The 19485-nt window shown below is 37.2% G+C and overlaps 1 protein-coding gene across 1 annotated transcript in view; it reads right to left on the bottom strand.

Annotated features, from left to right (window-relative positions):
• Positions 1-19485, bottom strand: part of LOC124158523 (dynein axonemal heavy chain 5) — a 174866-nt gene that overhangs the window by 52911 nt on the left and 102470 nt on the right. Inside the window, exons 57-66 of the mRNA XM_046533651.1 lie at positions 17756-17901; positions 13859-14074; positions 10545-10810; positions 10294-10462; positions 8125-8280; positions 7712-8024; positions 7026-7156; positions 2098-2351; positions 528-718; positions 254-375 (exon numbers count right to left, since the gene is read on the bottom strand). Of these exons, the coding sequence (XP_046389607.1) occupies positions 254-375; positions 528-718; positions 2098-2351; positions 7026-7156; positions 7712-8024; positions 8125-8280; positions 10294-10462; positions 10545-10810; positions 13859-14074; positions 17756-17901 (1964 nt within the window). The remainder of the gene's footprint in view (positions 1-253; positions 376-527; positions 719-2097; positions 2352-7025; positions 7157-7711; positions 8025-8124; positions 8281-10293; positions 10463-10544; positions 10811-13858; positions 14075-17755; positions 17902-19485) is intronic.

Raw genomic sequence — 19485 nt, 5'->3', positions numbered from 1 at the left:
ACAGTAATTGTTGCATGTAGTTTTTAATCCCAAATAAGAAGACCGTTTGCCTGTCAGACCCTTCTGATCCCCCCTGCCAGAAAAAAATCCTGGATCCGACCTTGCCCCTCACCATTCAATTTATCTATCTACCCACAGGCTACCTACCACAGGTTTTACCCTCTGACTTTACAAATGGAATTTTTAGTGCCTTTTCCAAATTATTATAATAAGTTATCATTCTTCTTTTCTTGATTTATCTAATTACTTTTACCTTAGAAAGTAGAGTAGAAAAAACCTCCAGCTTATTGATTTCTACGAGATTCAACCATGTTATGTCCAGTATCCACCGAAAAGGTTTTGGGGCTACTCCATTTAAATCCAAGGAGGCACCACCTAAAAAACCATAATTAAATGATACATGACATCAAGTTCTGATATTTTAATTATTAGGGCTAATTACTGCAGTATGGAAAATTAAATGCTACTCTACATGCCTCTTTAGGCAGTTCATTTTCATCTTCTCCTTTTGTAAATCTTTGCTTTACCTTTGATAAAAGCCATAAATTCATCATGAGAAATGATTCCAGCATGACAGTCAATTTTCATAGCCAGCATAAGGGTAAATAGTGGCTTATGACGTTCATAAAGACTTCTCAGAGTAAAAACCCAAACTTCATATGTAAGATATCGTAAAATGTTTTCAATTCTTTCTTTAGTGACAGTACTTTTCACAGACCTAAAAAAGAATACATTACTTATTAAAAGAAAGGTCCTGGAAAAATCCTATTACATAATTTCACACATTCTGAATGTGGTGTATCATTCCTTGATTTCAGATTCGAACACCATTCCTCAGGAAATTGAAACGACTTACTTGAAGTGGATCGAAATTAACATTTAAAAAAAATTAATATTACTTTCATAAAAGCCATCTTTTTAGAAAGATTCTGATCAGATGTTACATGCACATTTTTTGGAGCCTTCTATTCTACTATTCAGTGAGGATGTGCTGCTAAATTCTTAGCTGGATTTTTTCAGTGATAGTTTTTTTAGATCTCTGTTTGAAAATAACTTTCCTGCCCAATTTTTGTAAATTCTAGGAAAATCAATAGAGAAAAAACTGAAATGTCTGTATTTACTGCAGTTAAACAGTATAATAATAATTATTATTATTATATTTGTTCAAATTATTTTAATGAAAAAATGCCATTAGGGTACAAATTCCACAGAAGTAAAATTATTCTATTTAACCTGTACATAAATCAGGATATCCCAAATTTTCATCAAGTGCTTCGAACAATCAAGTTAACTAAGCAACCAACACATCTTTCACCCCTGTAGAATGCAACAGGGGAGGATGCCTTGGTATCTATGGAGGTTGGACTTCTTCTGAGCTCTCTCTTTATTCTGAAGGCTGCCAAAACTCTATTAGTAAAGGAAACCTGTCTTGCCAGGAATTGAGAGAGACTGGTGTGCCTCGTTCGGATTCAAAGAGCTATTTTCTTTTTTGTGTGATAAGGAATTGTTTTAATTCATCAATGTCTTTTTATAATGATAAATCATTTAAAATATAAGATCTTCTAATTCCATTTAAAAAATGCACATTTTAATACCATATCAATATTACAAGAGTTATAGAGTGTAATACAAAGATACAAACTCATACTTCACAATTTTTCCCAAATTCCTTACTCTGTGACCCTCTCTTGTATGGTAGAGACACCCTAAAGATTAGCTTTTTTAATTATTACTACCAAGGGCCCAAAAAAATCCTACATTCGAAAGTAATGGAGAGAGGTTGAGAGGTGTGTTGAACGCATATGGAATAAACCCATATGAAAATTTACAACTGGTTTAAAATGTATGGCTGTAATTTTTTCAATAGCCACTCTTAAAATGTTTGCTTGAAATATTTGTTAGATTCATTGGAATAGCGGTAAATGATACTAAGCTTTTTCAATACTTCAAGGAGAGACATTATTGAATGTAATCCACATAAGAAATGGAGAATAAAAAAACATGAAACACCCCTGTAATTTCAGATTTCAATTCATTTTACCTGCTTTTAAGGAAATAGTTTATACTATAAAATGCATGCTATTAATCAATACTTACTTGGTAATTGAGTTGTCAAAAATCGTTAGGAATTGTTTCAGTGAATTTTGGTACATCACATTTACATTGCTCATTTCAACGATAAGAAAGTATAATATTGAACCCCTTGCAGCAACTGATCTGAATTCCTCTCTGGCCACCATAATTTTGCTCTCAGTTTGTGCTGATACTTTAAGTTTTGCATTTACGTCTTCTGCTGTTGATTTAGTTTCTTGTAAAACTTGTATCAGTGACTCATCATCAACCAAAGAACCCTAGAAAAATTTCAAGACAATTTATTATAGCAATTATAATTTTCAATCCAAACTACCAGGGATGGAATTCTGTAACATGGAGTGATGAGGAAAGGCATTGTGGATTATTAAAGATTAATTAGTTGTTCTTTAAAAGAATCATTGCTGATAGAAGTTTTAGTTTGGAAGAAAATTTAAATGGTGTTCGGATTAAAATGAATTTGATTACATATTCTACTGGCTAAAGTGACGTACGTGTATGTGTTAGATGGATACAATTACATTTATAGATAGCATGCAGGTATTTTCTATTGACTGGTTGGATTTTAACATTTGTTAATTATTCGGTCAGGGGGAAAATTGGTGCTACATGCTTTATATTTTCGTTGACCCCAGGAACCTGGAGGAATAAGTCTTTGACTATGAACTTCAATGGGACACCTAAACATCCTATGGGTAGAGGCAAAGATTATTGGTGAATAAAAACTGTGAATTTCGTTATAAAAATCTGTCAATTTCGGTTTAAAATGTCGTCATAAAATTTAAATTTCGTCACAAAAAAATACCATTTCGTCACAAAAAATACAGTTTCGTTATAAAAATTCACTCGTCATAAATATTCTTTTTTATCCCAAGAACAATAATTTCAACAATAGAAATGCTCATTACCATATTAAATGTATTTTTAATGGTAAAAACCTTGATAAAGAAGGGTCAAATCAAATGCTAAAGGAATAAGTTAAGCATTTGTTAGATACACATAACATAAATATTCTTTGCTATGAATATACATATTTCAATCTCATAGCACTAGAAAAATGCCACAGTTGTACAGACGGTTGTACAGAGTTGTTGTTGTATATTTTTGATTGGTCTAAATTTCAATGTCTCATTGGCCTGCATGATGTAAAAAACGTATCGTTTTCACCAGGGGCAGATCCAGGATTTCTTTCTGGGGGGGGGGGGGGGGGGGGGGGGCACAAGCAAGGCCGTATCCAGGATTTTGTTCTGTGGGGGCACAAGTATATCTCGTAATACAAAACGAACGCAATGATAATGACCATATTACAATCTTGCACATTGTTGAGGGTCTGGGGGGGAGCACGCGCCCCCGTGCCCCCCCCCCCTGGATCCACCTATGGTTTTCACTTATTACATTGATAACAAATGTCTTTAAGGTCTAACACAAAAAAATTATATCAACACTTGCTAATGTGTATTTATCTACTAATGGGTTGCTTCTATCTATAAAAGTTTTTTGGAATATGCCATCTGAAATTATGCACACTCTGGAATTTAAAATTGGCTGAATCCTTCTTTTACTGGAATTGAGATCCATTGGTCAAACTTGACTTTAATTCTGAATTTTTTGGAAGTTCAGTGGTTCTTTTATTTATATTTCCATACATGGAAAAACCACTTTCTGCATCTACATTTGCCACAGGTATCCACAGGGTTTTCACACAATTTTCTACAAAATGGGGAAAATCATTTTAAAGGGCAAGAATTAGTGGAAGTACTGAAAATTCTTTTCCTTCTTCCTGAACTGATCTAACATAATCCTTCAAAATAGAATTGCCAAGAAGTTCATGAGTTTCTGTTAATGATAATATGGGGACATTAGCAACGAGTGTGCTTAAGTCCATCACATCAGCTGTCGATATACACCTTGTGTTGAATAATCTTCCCATGGCTATAATAATGTTCCTCCTTGGGTCACTGTGTACAAGGAATGACAACTTCATATTTGTCTTTACGCCTATTTGCTTCAGGACCTCACACATGAAAAGTTGCACAGATTATGTTGAGGCTATTAAAAGAAGATTCATTTTCTTTTCCAAACTGTGCATTGCTGACTAGGGTAAAAGAATTCAATTCTCGATATATACAGGTCTGGTTCTCCCTCACTGATTCTCGATACTTAGTTCTAATTATCTGAATTAATGGCAAATTTAAATGAACAACCTCAAGAAGTGAATGAAAATAATTTCACGAAAGATGTTAATCAGCAGGATAAATACCTCCATAATTTTATTTGCCAAGTAAAATAACACGTTGTTAAGAATGCATGATCGACCAATGTGTCTCATTACATCAGGCAGCCACTGGTTCTTTCACCAGGTTTTTTGTTGTAACTTGTAAGTCAGATCAAAATACATTCTGTGATGTGGCTAGCTTAAATTGTTACTTTAATTGACAACTTATTTGCATGCTTCACTGTCACAGTTCTTATAACCTAAACAATAAACTGCTCAACACGCCGGTACAGCGACACTGGATAAACTGAGCGGCCATGAATTAACGCAAAATTGTAATGCGGCGTTGCATTGTGCAGGATAACCACCCTTTTCGACGCCTTGCATAGGTTTATCAAATTACGAGTTGGCTCTCGAAACGCATTTTGCTCGTATGTAGAAGAATTACTAAATATATACATGAATCAATCTTAAGACCACTCTCAGACGAAACGATTTTCCGCGGGCGCCGTCCATGGCATGGCACACGGCGTTGCAGAGAGTCGTCTCGTCAGAAAGCCGCCTGAATTTCACGTGAACGGCGGCCGGCGAAAGGTCGTTTCGTCTGAAAGCGGCCTCAATGTAGCATAGTGTATATTTCACCTCGTAGACGGCGCATCACCGGGCCGGATTGAAATGGGCGCCGTGCCGTCGACGGCGCGAACTCGTTTGGAGACATCCATAGAGGCCTATAGAGAGAACGTCACCGTGTTGAGGACGGCGGCAGGCGATAAGTCAGATTGTTTAAAAGCGGCCTACGTGGCCGCGGGTACAGAATGTTACAATGTTGGCGAGAGCGAAAAACTGACGAACCTTTAAATGCGCGAGTTAGCAAGCAACTCTCAAAAGAAAAAAAAACATGGACGCCATAAAATCGGAAAGTAATATATGCGTTTTTAAGACTTTTTTTCTCTTTTTGGCCATGAATACGCTGCAGACCATTTCGGATTTGGGCGCCAAATTCAAATCCTCGCCACGGTTCCGAGCCGGTTGCAAAGCACCGACTTTATGCGATCGGTTCTCGATACCGGTTTATAAATAGACCTTGAAGTGACGGGGTATTTTTTATCGGCAATGGTACAAAATATCGCGCCAAATTCGCAGAAAAAGTGCTTAAACGCGAAATTTCGTGGAACCAAGTGAATTTCGCGCAGCCTTGGAAATTTCGCGTTATAATTCGTGTTTCGCGGTTCGCGAAAATTCGGTGCCCCTACCTATGGGTGTATAAAAAAAAGACAAAAGTAAGTGACAAAATAATCTATTTTTTTTACTGCATATTTCAATTCCGAAACATATTTGGAATTTCATGTAAATAAAGTTGACTGAATGTGCTTAGTGAGAAAATATCGATATTCTGTATTCCCGGCCCCTCAAAGTACACATTCAAAATGCATTCATTCCAGGATTTCTGTTCATACTAAACAGCCTTTATCACAGGATGTCTTAAGGCAACATAATTTCTATAATGATCATGTTGCCATCTTTGGATTATGTACCCTCAGCCTTTAAATCATGAATTTATGAGATAAATATTGAATAAATGTCTGATAGCATTCTGTAGGCCTATTGCCAGATCCAATAGCCATGAAATGCTGAAATATCAAGAATAGGGTGGTTTCCTATTATTTTTTTATTGCCTAAATCGAAAGATTATTACTCCTGGAGTACGTATTTCACGCTTATAGATTTTTAAATGACGATATCTATTTTTCGCGATCAAATGAAAAGTGAAAAATTTCAAGCGCGCGAAAACGCGACGCGTAAGTAGGAATGAAGGGAAAAAGTCCGTGCGACGCATTTCTGGTTCCCCCTCCCGCCTGGTAGGTGACCTTGATCGAGGCTCTGACCGCTGATAGGATGCAGGATGCTAACGGGTAGCTGAGTACCTTCCTGTCTGGTAGCGCATGGCTTAAAAAAGGTTTATTAATACCTTATCAAGCGAAGAAAACTTTCCGACCTTAGCCAGTTTTAATAGGTGATTATTAAGACATGTTTCCCTGAGCTCTGTGCCTCATGCATGCATTGGTAGCCTCTGACGATGCATAACTCCTATCCTCTCGTGTAGAAACTAGGTCCCTGTGACGTCACGTGGAGTGGAATCGCATGGTCGCCAATCTGGCCTTTTTCAAATGAGGATAAAATTTGACCCTTGCCATTCGTCTAAACCGGTATTTCAAAAACCAAATAATTTGTGTATTATGAATACACTAATGGTGGGTAACGAATCGCCATCAATGCCTTTTGTTTTCTTTGATGAAGGAAACTACCCTATTAGAAAGCAATGTAGCCCACATTGGAGCTCCATCTTCTGATGAGTTGCACAGCTTATGGCAATCAGTAGAGTGAAATAAGTCAATAGGTAACAATGAATATAAACTCCAGGAATAATGCCAAATATACTCGTAGTTGTGAAATTGCATATACGCACTAGGTAATATGATTTATAAGTGAAAAATTATGCTATAGAGAGGTCGGTTCCCTTATTGGAGCTACCAAAGTGTGTCATCTATTATAGTGAGGTTTTGTAATTGTAGAATTTCATAACAGGAGGTTTTACTCCATGTGATATGTGACCATAGAGTAGGATGGGTTCGAACCTGAGGGGCAAGTTTGAATAATTACGCTGAATGATGAACTTGATTTCACATATCAAATATCTAAAAATCATTAACACACCCACCTCAGATGAGGTTAGACGACAGAGTAGATTAGTCTCCAATTCCTTCATACTTCTTTGGTTTTTCATTACAGATTCAAACAGGGCTACTCTCTCTGCTTCTAAATCTGCTTTTTCCATCAATATGACTCGTCCTTTAAAGAAAAAATCGTACAGAATTCACATCTTTGAAATTTAAAACTTGATATTGGGAATTGTACTTGAACAACCCCATTACAACAAGAAAAAAATGATATTCAAGATGTAGAGGAAAAATATATAAATATGAAAACCACAAATATCATACCATACTAAAGTATATTTGCATAAAACATAAGATGGTTATTTTCTTGAAACAAAAAAAAAATACTTACTGGGAAAATATGACAGAGTGGAAAGTGGCAATTTAATGGAGTGCAATTTATATGCTGGGTGACAATTAGGTTTTAAATAATACATACTCTCAAAATGGCATATTTTGCTAAGTATAAAATTATTGACAGATAATAGCTATCAGCAAATCATGAAATAGGCATCAACAAACCAAAGATTAACCTGTATTCAGATGTATGCTAACATCTTAGAGGCCTCTACAGCAGCAGCACCAAAAACGAAACTACTGAACTTATTCATTCCTTTTTGGATTCAACAACCTAAGCACAGAGGTCAAGCATATCTGTGAGGCAAGTAAATGAGAAAAAAAATCATACCCAAAAGTTGATCCTCCAGACCCTGCATGGTAACAGTGAAATCTATTATGGATGTTTTAGCACTTATTTCTGGAGAATATGCTGGATTTGGCAACTTAGTGGTGATATACAGAACAAATCCAGGCATTACATCACATTCTTTGTCACCAACAACTACTTTCTCAATTGATCCAGATTTGATGAAATTTTTCTCCAGAACATTATCTATCACTGGGTCCAACTCTTCCCCAACATCTTCAATCAACAGTGGTCTACCTAAAGACAAACTATCCTCCAGATGAGTTCTGAAGTACTTATGATTTAATGATGTGATCTGAAGAAAGGAAATAAAATACACATATTCATTACATAAATTCCTTTTCCATTCTAATCAGGAGAGGAGAAAAATTCACCATGGAGGTGGCATACATTACCTGCAGTTCATTAGTAGATTCCTTGTTTTTTATCCATATTTTTCCTTGATTTTGAGGGTCTACTAACAATGGATATGAGCTGGATTTAGTCACAATAAGGGCATTTTGAACTGATAGTTCATCATTGGGTAGTCCTTGTAAGGTCCATTCAGATACCTATAAATCAGAGATGTGCATTTAGCTTTGTGGAATTTTGTGGAAACACTTTAGGCATATACTTCGTTCGACTAATATCTCTTTCAAATATCCTGAGAAAACCAGACCACACTGAGAAATTGTTTCATTATTGCCGTCTCAACATTTGCACTCCTATGATATATTTCTGTCTGATGTAAAAATTGTGCGCAAATTATAAATAAATAACATTGAATATCCACCAAGTGTCTTCCTTTATGTAAATCAAACAACACATGTAATTAAAAAAATAAAGTACATGATCTGATTATTTTAGATTGCTTCAAGGACTCATTGAGAGCTTTCTTCACCCAACGATGGATCTTTTTCGATTCCCACATGACTCTAACACTGCATGTCAAATTATTACATTTAGAGTTGCCATTTTTTACAATCAAATCTATAAAATGAAATATTAGTCTTTTGTGTGAAAAATTCACAGATTAATTTAAGTATACCAGGACTAACCTTGATGATAACTCGGTGAGAACTTTGGGTTCAAAGTTCGGGCTTTGCTCTCCGGGTTTGGCACTGCATGCACAATTTGGACTGCTACTGTCGTATCATATGCTCAGCAGTCCATACCACCTTGTCCGGTAGAGTCCTCAAATTTCCACAGGGAAGAATGATGCTTTGGTAGCTTAACTAGATAACAACTCGACTGGAAATCGGGTCATCCGGATTTGAATCTCGGTCAATGCGAATGATATTTTCTCTGTGGATTTTTCACATAATTTGTGCATTGCGGGTGACTCCGTAAAGTTATCAACAAGGCTGACCTCAGTACATCAGACTCCCGATTATCCAGCTGCGGTATATCCGTGTTGCAGATTGTCCAAGCATGGTTTTCACTCTCGCTCAACATTTTCTGCGATCTTTATAAAAAAATAAGATCGGACGCAAAATCACCGGAATCACTGCATTAATGCTAGGATACACCGGGCTTATTATTTCCGTTAGAATCCCCTTCATAAAATGGAAGCAATCGTGCACTAGCTGCATTCACGGGAGCACCGTGTTCCTGTTTTCCAAGCCTCGCAGTGCGTGACCGTGCTCCTTGATCACGTATACACGTCGCACAACAGTTGCAACCCGGGTAACTTGTGCCAGACAAGACTACGTGGTGTGGTGCCGGACAGTGTAGTTTCCAACGTCGAGCAGTGGTTTTGAAGCATTTGTGCAAACCACTTTTCTGTATCCATGATCACACAGCCATGGAAGTGTGGTTTTCGAAACCAGGCCTTACATGAAGTATTCATAATACGAGTGCAGCCATGTTATCGCCGCTAAAACGATCACGAACTGGCAAAGGAAGCTCTCAATGAGTCCAGGAAGCACTCTTAAATAACAGAATAACTGCATAAATAATTATACATTGTTTGTTTTACGTAAATTATGAACATTACAAGACATTTAAGTGAAAGTTTGGATTATCCATGTTTTCTGATTATTCTTGCCGTCTCCTCCCATCAGTAGCCCGGATAATCGGGAGTGTGCTGTATACTTAAATTTGTACGTCTTTTGCTGTGGACAACTCTAGCTGAAGCTTGTTCTTTTGATTAAGAAAACCTCCGGCTACCATAGAAGAACAGCAAAGGGTTGATTCTAGCCCATTCCATATATTCTCAATCTGACTATACTAATACAGTAGGTACCCTCATTTTGGTAGAAAACAACAAACTCTGAATCTGCCAAAAGTCTGTGAATGAAAACTTTATTACTAAACCGTGACATTCTGAGAAAGTGGCCTCATCAGGAGGAAAACATTATAAGCATCAATGTTAAATGCAGGACCTATTCAACATCATTTAAAACTTCAAGATTTTATGAAGGTGATAATTATTTGAGAAATTTGAATCACGTAATAGTGAGGATATTCGAGTTATAAAGTTAATCCTAATAGAGAGGTAATGGCCTATAAAATATTTCAATCTTGAGAATTGTTAAAAATGAATACGTGGAATGCCACTATATTCCTTAGTAATACATACTTACCATTGAACTCTCAACCAGCATGTTAATAATATGCAAGTCGTGAGTGAAAGGAATATTCTTTGACTTCAAGATATTCATCCAACTGCTCACAAGGTTCGCTCGGAATTCCTGGTTATAGGGTCCACAGTATGATAAAAATCCAGTAGCCAAGAGGACATCACCAACTAGCCTGTTGATTTATAAATAACATCTCTGTTGTTGATATATGACATCAGATTTATAAATAAATATACTGATTGAAATTAATTTACCTTCCTAGTTGTGCTTTAAATTCTTTGCTTTGTTGTGTCCATCGAATTTTTTCCCCTCCTAACCCATTGATCAGTGCACTCGCAGCAGACATTTTACGAAGGCAAACATTGGCTGCATCAGTTAATCTTTGCTTTTCAGCCACAGCAGAATCATACTGAGCTTTCACTGCTGCCAATGCAGCTTCTCTTTCTTCTAGTTCATTTTCTGCTTGCTGCAGATCGTCCATCGCTAGTTTCAATCTGGCTTCTTGTAATGTCAAGTTAGCCTTTGAAAGGAGGAATCAAATCATGATTATAATTACTCAAATATAGAGAACTTTTCGAAAGGTTTCAGTACAAATGAAAAATAGTCAAGATACACACTTAGGATTACTACTCTCATGTTGTTTTTCTTTTCCAGGAATTTCACAGTAGACTTCTACTATTAATTAACCACTTCATTACAGCATAGCGATTACGTGATAGCTTAACAGAAAAATATTATTGATTTAAAATCAAGGAACCAAAAGATGGAACTTCAAATTATGGGGCACAAATTAATCCACTTTAAAGCGATGAATAAATGGGCAACATGAAATACACATTAAAATTAGGCAACCTATGAAGACAAGATCAGAGTGGTATTCAAGGGTTGATTTATGTCAGTGGTTTAGCCAGGAATTTTGTCAGGTGGGGGGTCCAAAACCAGAAGGGTAATAAAAAAAAACAGAGTACTTTGTAGAGGTTTTAAACTAATTTTTATACGCATTATAATTGAAAAAATTCATTTTCCAAAGAAATATTTTGTAAATTCATGATTTTTTGATGTTCTGTTTTCTTAAATTAATTGTGTTTTTATATTTCAGGAGGGGTCCGGACACCCGGACCTCCCTCCTCGCTATGCCAATGGTTCATGCATGAGTTCAAATGGTGGGAGCTCATCCATTAGCAGGAGAACATTTCAAATGCACATGATATTCTGCTATTGGAAAAAAATTCAGTTTTTTCTGTGGGGATGGTCAGGAATTATCTAAGCATCCATTCAGCAGGGGTTTTTTGAGTTAGCTTACTTTTGCTCGCAAGTAGAAAATCAAATACATTGTGTGTAGGTTTTCCATTTTTCAGGCAAATAGTTGTTTTTGAAAGTACTTTCGAATAGCCCCTGGATATTGCCTTTGGGTACTCAGCTCGCTTCACAGGAAGGAGGAATGGATGAAAAGTGCAAGAGCTGAAAACTATAGTGGTTCTGGCATAATCTGGTGGAATTCTAACACAAATTTTAGTTAAAACTTGCAATTTTCCACAAACAATTTTATTCTCGTGACAGTTTTGAATACATTTTTTATTATTGTCAGGCAGCAATAGAATTAAATTTATTGTTATCGGCTGTTTGAATAAAATTGTATGTGGAAATTCTTAGTAAGTTTTAATTTACACCCTGTAAAACTGTTTTATTTTTCCCAGATATTTAAAAAGCTTCATTTTCATTAACAGCTAGGTATTTTATCGTAGTTTTAAATAGCTTAAAAATTACCCTTGCTGGTGGAAAATAAAGGGGGTTCCCTAACTTCTTAATTTTGCTTGCAAGTGGGGACAAAAAAATGCTTACATAATACTTGAACACTGACAACCAAAGAAAATAATTCATTAATAAAACCAGAAATATGATATAAATTTCAATTTGGTATAAATTAGTAGCTGGGTGTGCTTCTGTGTCACAAAACACGGGTTTACGCACAAGATCTATTAGAATTTTGACTCCCACCTCCGAACTTTTTCGTGCTGTGACCACCAATTGCGATATTGTTCTGTAGCATCCTGATGTGTACGCAACCAACAACTCGTTTATGAAATGTGGGTGGCGTATGCTCGTAGGATGACAAGACGGAGATGGCAATTGAGCGGTGTGTACATTATATTGTATGTATAATATGTGGTCCTATCTATTTGAGTTACAATCCTACGATTGTTTAAATCTAGACTTTTCTTCCTTTATATCTCACACAAGCTCTTAACTGACCATTGTTCTTTTTCTCCACCTCCTCCTGGTCTCACCCTGTAAACTTGGCCTTGGTCTTCCAAAGGGAATATTCCCTTGGTTAACCATTCCCTTGTTTCCCACATACTTGCTCTTTCATTTAATACAGCCAAGACATGACATGACCTTGACCTTGCTGAAATACATATTGAGGAATGGCCATTGTAGGTAGGTTTTTTGATTTTTGCTTTTTATCTTCAATTCTTAATTCATCTTCAATCAATCATAATATCAAATATTTAAGTAGTAATTGGATAAAGCCTTCAAATCAGCAATATCCATATGGGTATGAATGATTTACCCACTCTACACATATATTAGCATTACAAACCTATATTTCTACCACAATGATGGACAATTTTGGCCAAGTTTAGGACTAAGACCCAATAGAGAGGGATGTAATCTACTAGCTACAATGCAAATTTTGTGCAGTATGCGAGGACCATTGAAATTGGAACTGAATACAAGGCTGCCTGGTTTACTGAAAGGTTAATCACTCAGGCAGAGCTAGCACTCACATAAATTAATGAGTACAAGAGTTGACTACAATGTAGCTTATGCTTTCTCAGTCTCCTTGAATGGAATAGTTGACAGTGGGCAAGGATAGGGATTTTCAATTATTTAGCAGCATTTGAAGCCCCATCAGTGAAGGACAAGTTACCAGGCAAGTAGCAGACAAAAAGAACTCTTGAATAAATAGAAGGTTAAACACTCTTAACAATGAATGAACCCAGGGCTTAGGGATTGGCATATGCAAACACTTGAATAACTCAAATATTGAAAATGATTTGAAAAAATTTGAATCCTTCTATTTTTTGTCATTAGAATATCCTGAGTAATTAACCCTCCAGTAGTCATATTGGCAAACTCAGTGAGCCAGTGGATATATTCTTATCCATGCTCCAAACTAATCATTGTTCTTTAAATCTTAATTTATATGTTATCTAGGTAGGAATTGAGTTTCACATGCATAGGAATTGACTTACAGGGATAAGAAGGACTTCTGAAAACTTAGTTGCGATGATGTAAGGCAAAATAACTGAAATTAATTGATAAATGTATGATGTTTTTTGAGTTCATTTTTACCAGATACTTTTAAGCTAAATATTCAAAACATTCTAAGAACATGAAGTACCCCATGTCATAATGTTCACTGCTGTCTCTATCTGAGTGAATTTTCCTTCTCAGAATGAATGTTCTTCACTATTTTCTGTGACTAAGGCAAGAAATTAATTACCTTTTTAATAGTGAGATCAAAATTTTTCTTAATGAAAGCTATTGAAAAGTAGTTAAATACCTTAAGAGGCAAAACCTCCTTATTAACACTGTGGAAAAATGCCATAGCTTTTGTCCAAGATAGCAACCCAGCCACATCACCACAGACTCTTTTAGCAGTATCCATGTTGTAATCTTCCATTTCAAAGTACGGCTGGAGGAGTTCCACCATTTCATCATTGATTATGTCTTTAGGATAGTTTTGGAGCTGAAGTAAAAATGTTGTACTAGCCATCATCTAAATAAAAAATAAAACATAGCGTCAGCTTTATAAATGAGGATTAACGATTTTTGTCATGAAATTAAAACTAATCACTCAAAAGACTATCAATATCAAAATATGAAAGAATACAGTGGAACCTCGATCTGTCGTTTTTCAGGGGGATGGATGAAAAAAACGATAAATACGGGAAAACGATCAATGCGGGAATGTTTGTGCGGGTTGCCTATGTCCCAGGATACGCTGGATTTTTTGCGAATTATGACATTCATTAATGGATTCAAACGAGATTTCAGTTGATTACAGAAATATTATTACTTTATCGAAACACTTAGGTCATATTGTTGATTCGACTTATCTCTCTTTCTAAAATCCTATAGGAACAAAGCCGCCTTGCTAAAAAACGTTTGTACTCCACTCGGAATTTTCCCGGCTATTATGAATTTCTGTCTGATGTAAAAATTCTTATCTATCAAATCCCATTTCAAGTACACGTATTTACGAGAGAAATGTGCGTGTTATGCCTCAAACAACTGATTTCGCCGTCGGAGTGATTGGTTATGAAATGGATCAAGAAGGCCAAAAATAGTTTATTATTTGAAATGTTCCTTTCTAGCAATTAAATTTTTGATATGATTGAGGCAATGAGGCGTTAATCGTCAGCGGCACGCCCACCTAATCCTCGGCTTCATCCCACTTCTTGTTTTCACCAGGGATCTCGCTCTACCCCCACCCCTGCCGTCATGTGCTACCGGACATACCGAGGCGTTCTTCAATATTCACGTATTTCTAGCCCGGATTCTTTTATCCATCATCAATTATTTTCAGTCCATCTTTAAAGTTCTCACCTGTGTCTTCGGAAGGGCCACGGTCCGAAAACGAATAAGAATAAAACTAATAAAAATGAAACTGGACTCCATTGAACCCACGCGGAAAAAAACTCGCTAGTTTTAAGTCAACCCACCCCGGAAAGTACGGAACCACTCGTACGAGGTGAAGTTCGGCACTAATTTGGGTTGCTATCGCATACGGCGTAGGCAGAGCTTACTGCAGAGGGTGAAGCATGACCATATGACTGCGCAATGAAATTTTTTATCCTATAGAGAAGGCAACTAACCCACTCATTTCTAACAATAAGTAGCGTAGCTCTAGATGAGCAGGTGAATTCAGATTGCTAGTAGAGAGAAACAAAATATCCTGAGAAGAAATCGCTTCGTTAGCAGCTCAGACAAGTGAGACTTGTAGCATAACTCGTAAATTGTAACCAGACGAAAAAAAATCGCATCAACTGCCGTGAAGCTCACTATCAGCTACGAGGATATCGTTATTCGCCAGAAATCACCATCGTATTATTCCAAATATTTCCTTCCTTAAAATGCTTAAATAACGTTAGAAATACGTCGTGTTTGGTATCAATCTTTACTAAATTACGTGCACATCACTAATATCTCAAAATAATAAATGTATAATACTAATTGCCGAAATTCATTTTTAAATACCTTTTGGGCTAATAGGTGATTCATGCCGCAGTTGACCTCCACCTTTGAAGCGAGTCGGCTAAAAAGAAGTCAGCGGTCTAGAGAGGGGGTGGCGTGAAAAAGGTTTCTTTTGTTCTCGAGTAACTTGATATTTTCTTTCGAAGCTAAGGTCGTCGTAATACGATCCCTGCTCGAGCTGGGACCTATTTTTTTATTTCGGAGAAGAAGAAAGCTTCAACCGGGGGGGAGGCGATCGCCTCGAGTGCTGAATGGAGGGGGATACCGGATCTTGGGAAATGCGCTAATGTCACCATCCCACGGCGCTCTGCTTCTCCCTATCGCATTTCAATCTCCTGGGGAAGATTCAAACTATGTCTGTCATTATTAGCCATAAATAACACGTTGTAAACACTTCGTCTCATTTACGTCAAACGATAGATGCGGGAAAATTATACGACGGGACCGCGTTCTTCAAACGATAAATGCGGGAAAACGATACTTCGGGGAACAATAGATGCGGGAAAAAATTACATTGTCTTTATGGAACATAATTTGGGACCAGGAGCGGCGAACGATGAATGCGGGAAAACGATGAATGCGGGAACGATAAATCGGGGTTCCACTGTATAAACCAATGATCACAAAACCCAAAAATGACCCACATGGAACAAATACAAGTTAGTCTTTTATGTAGAGCAAGCTTTTAGGAGTCTTATTTTATATTGTCAGTCCCATACCTATGATTTTTAGTTTCATTTCAGTAATTAATGTAATTACTAAGTTTTATTTTCTTTAAAAAATCAATAGAAATGACTTAAGTGCAGTTGATAAACATTTCCATTTGACAGGTTTAAGTGAAAAGAAATCAAAACCAAGTTAAATTAAGTCAAACACAAATCTGTGCCCCCATTTGAGATTGTTTACAGTTTATTGGGCTAATGAATAAAATCGTTGTTTCACATTCCCTTTGGTACTCAATAGGGTGATTTCCTATTATTTTTTATGGCCCAAATTGAAAGATTATTACTCCTGGAGTATGTATTTCACACTTTTAGATTTTTAAATGACAATATATATTTTTCGCGATTAAATGATAAATGAAAATTTTCAAGCACACAAAAAATGCGACGGCTAAGTATAAATGCTGGGAAAAGTCTGTGTGACGTCATTCTTGTTCTGGCTACCACCGTGTGAGGCCACCTTAGTGCAAGGCTATGAGCACCGCTACGATGCAGCCTGCTGGCAGACAGCAGAGTACCCAGCTAGCAGGTAGCGCTTGGCTTAAATAAGGATTATTAATACCCTATCAAAAAAAGGAAACTTTCCCACCTTAGGCAATTTTAATAAGTGATTATGAAGAGATGTTTCCCTGATCTCTGTGCCTCATGCATGCATTGGTAATCTCAGACGATGTAAAATTCCTGACTACTCGTATAGCATCTAGGTCCCCCTTACGTCACGTGGAGTGGCATCGTATGGACGCCGATCTGGCCTTTTTCAAATGAGGTTAAAATTGACCATTAACAATCATCTAAACTGGGATTTCTAAAACCAAATAATTTGTATATTAATAATACACTAATGTTGGGTAACGAATCGCAATCAATGCCTTTTGTTTTCTTTGATGAAGGAAACTATCCTGTTTCGGTGCACAGTAAAGGCAAAGTGGACTGTAAAGTTGATCTTTTATTAATGCGAAACAAAAGTTATTTATCAAACTATAAATATTCGTGACTCCAAAGAGACCATCATGGAACATACTGAACATCTATCCTAGCAGCCGGTGGCGGCTCTGCCGATGACGGCCACTTGCCCTCTATTGGAAATTTTAGTAAACACAACAATCCAAACATACCCTATTGTTTGACTGTCATTCTATGGCAAAGAAAAAGTTATGGAAATATTTCACCAAAACTCATGTTCAAACAGAGTCAAAGAATCAAAAGTTTAAGAATTGCATAAACAGCAATTTGGCAAAATCTCATAGCAATTATTATAATATTTCATCCATCATAGCCATTCATATTTTTTTAAGAGTAGGCTATCGACAGTAATACCTCGAAGAATAGCCTGTAAAGAGAAATGTTTGCTTTTCCTCAACGGCATTAAGGTTTTCACCGTTGAGTGGGAGCCCTGTACATTTTATCAGTAAATGTTCTCCACCAGTAAAGTGCTGATAACACATTGCTCCAACCTACTTTATGCTCATCAATTTGCATACCTTCAAAGATTCTGCCCAAGATGGCTTGGGGCAAGGTGCAGTGGTATCTCCAATGACTGCATGAACTTTTCTTTGGAACAGTAGCAGCACACAATCCATAATACGCATGATTAAGTGAGGGGGGCGGCCTAATTTCCTAATGGTTGCTGAAAAATTGCAAAGAATTATAAAAAAAATATTATTAGTTCACAGCATGGGTTTGCATGAAATACATCTCAAACTCAGCAGGATGATGACAGGGTTAAGTGAATAATCAGTTTGCTGCGCAAGAGGGTGGAGGAGGCTTACAAAGGGGCCCACCAAGATGTGTATGTACTTACATCTTGATCAATCAGGTCTCCAATAAGCTACAATCAGTCCAACTAATGCAATCCAATTATGGAGAACAATCAAAAGACTAGGAAAAGAGGTTAGCCAACATAAAGACATGCACCATCCATCAACCACTGCTTCCACTGATCACAGAAGATGTAACCCAAGACTGAAAGCAAATGGAGAGGTCAAATTGCTAAAATTAATGCTGATGCCAAGGGAACATCTGCAGTCCACCACCCTTTTCCAGTCCTTTCTTTCTTTGGCTTCATCTGGCTTTTACTGCTGGGGACACTTGACATTGGCCCACTCCTCCTTCCACCTTTTCATCACCTAATCCTTGATCAAACAGTTGAGCAGATAGTCTTCATCTATAATTTTTCCACAGCTGCCCAGTACTTTCCAAGAGTGCAAGAAGTAGCAGGTGTTTTAGGAGTTACTCCTAAGTCCTCCTCCTTCTGATGCCCAATCTGCTTTAACAACCAGATTTCTTTCCTTTACTACCCCACCCTACCCTTGCCTTCCCTCATTTCCCCTCCCATTATCCCAAAATCACCATCGCTTCAAGATTGTTGGCAGACTACTCACACTTCCCATCCCGTCAGCAATTCCTCTCCCAAGATTACCTCATCTCCACCTCCATTTTGGACTGTATTCATCAGCACCAGAGATCCCCCCCCCCCCTTGATCCTTAACACCTTAACAAATAGCTGCAATGTATATGAACCGTATCTCTCTCTCTCCCTACCTGGTAGGATGAGGGCAGTCTTCTCATCCAATGTTCCACTCCTGGTAGATAGAGTTAGGAAAGGATTGGTGGATGCAGTAGTCCCTTAGGACTCCCTCACTGCTTTCTGAATGAAGATGGCAATGGTTTCTTGGAAATCGAATTAGTCATACATACTTGGATTTTTGCCAGAATTATCTCCTTTCCACACAACCTTTCTTGTGAAGTTGATGAGTTGAATTGATGGACTTCTTAGAATCTGTTGCTTTTCTTTTAGTAAGTTCAATTTTTCTTCTATCCCATTTTCCTCCCAGGCCCCTCTCATATTTTGCTCTGGTCATGACCTTTTTCAAACGTTGTTTGACCATATATAGCCCACTTCAACTCATTCTCATGCTTGTGTCACCCAAGTTATCATGTTCATCATTATGTGAGTACCTTTCCTGATACTTCTCCAACATTGAGTTTTATGAGCTTCATGTGCTTCAATGAACATTGCCGTTGATAGTGTTAGCATCCTGGCTCTGATTGAAGCACTGGTGTGAGACGAGCCTTATTTAGGCATTTGAGTAGTTTTCTTTCCAGAATCCTTTGTCAGAGTATTCACATCCATTGCTGCAAGTATGACAGAATCCACTGTCTTCTCAGCCCTGCCTCTTGCCATCTACTGACCAAGGTCTCTTGCTTTTTG

The sequence above is a fragment of the Ischnura elegans genome, chromosome 1 (genome assembly GCF_921293095.1).
Source record: "Ischnura elegans chromosome 1, ioIscEleg1.1, whole genome shotgun sequence".
In the NCBI taxonomy this organism is placed as follows: Eukaryota; Metazoa; Arthropoda; class Insecta; order Odonata; family Coenagrionidae; genus Ischnura; species Ischnura elegans.
The sequence above is the reverse complement of the archived record's forward strand: the minus strand, read 5'-3'. Positions and strand labels throughout refer to the sequence as shown.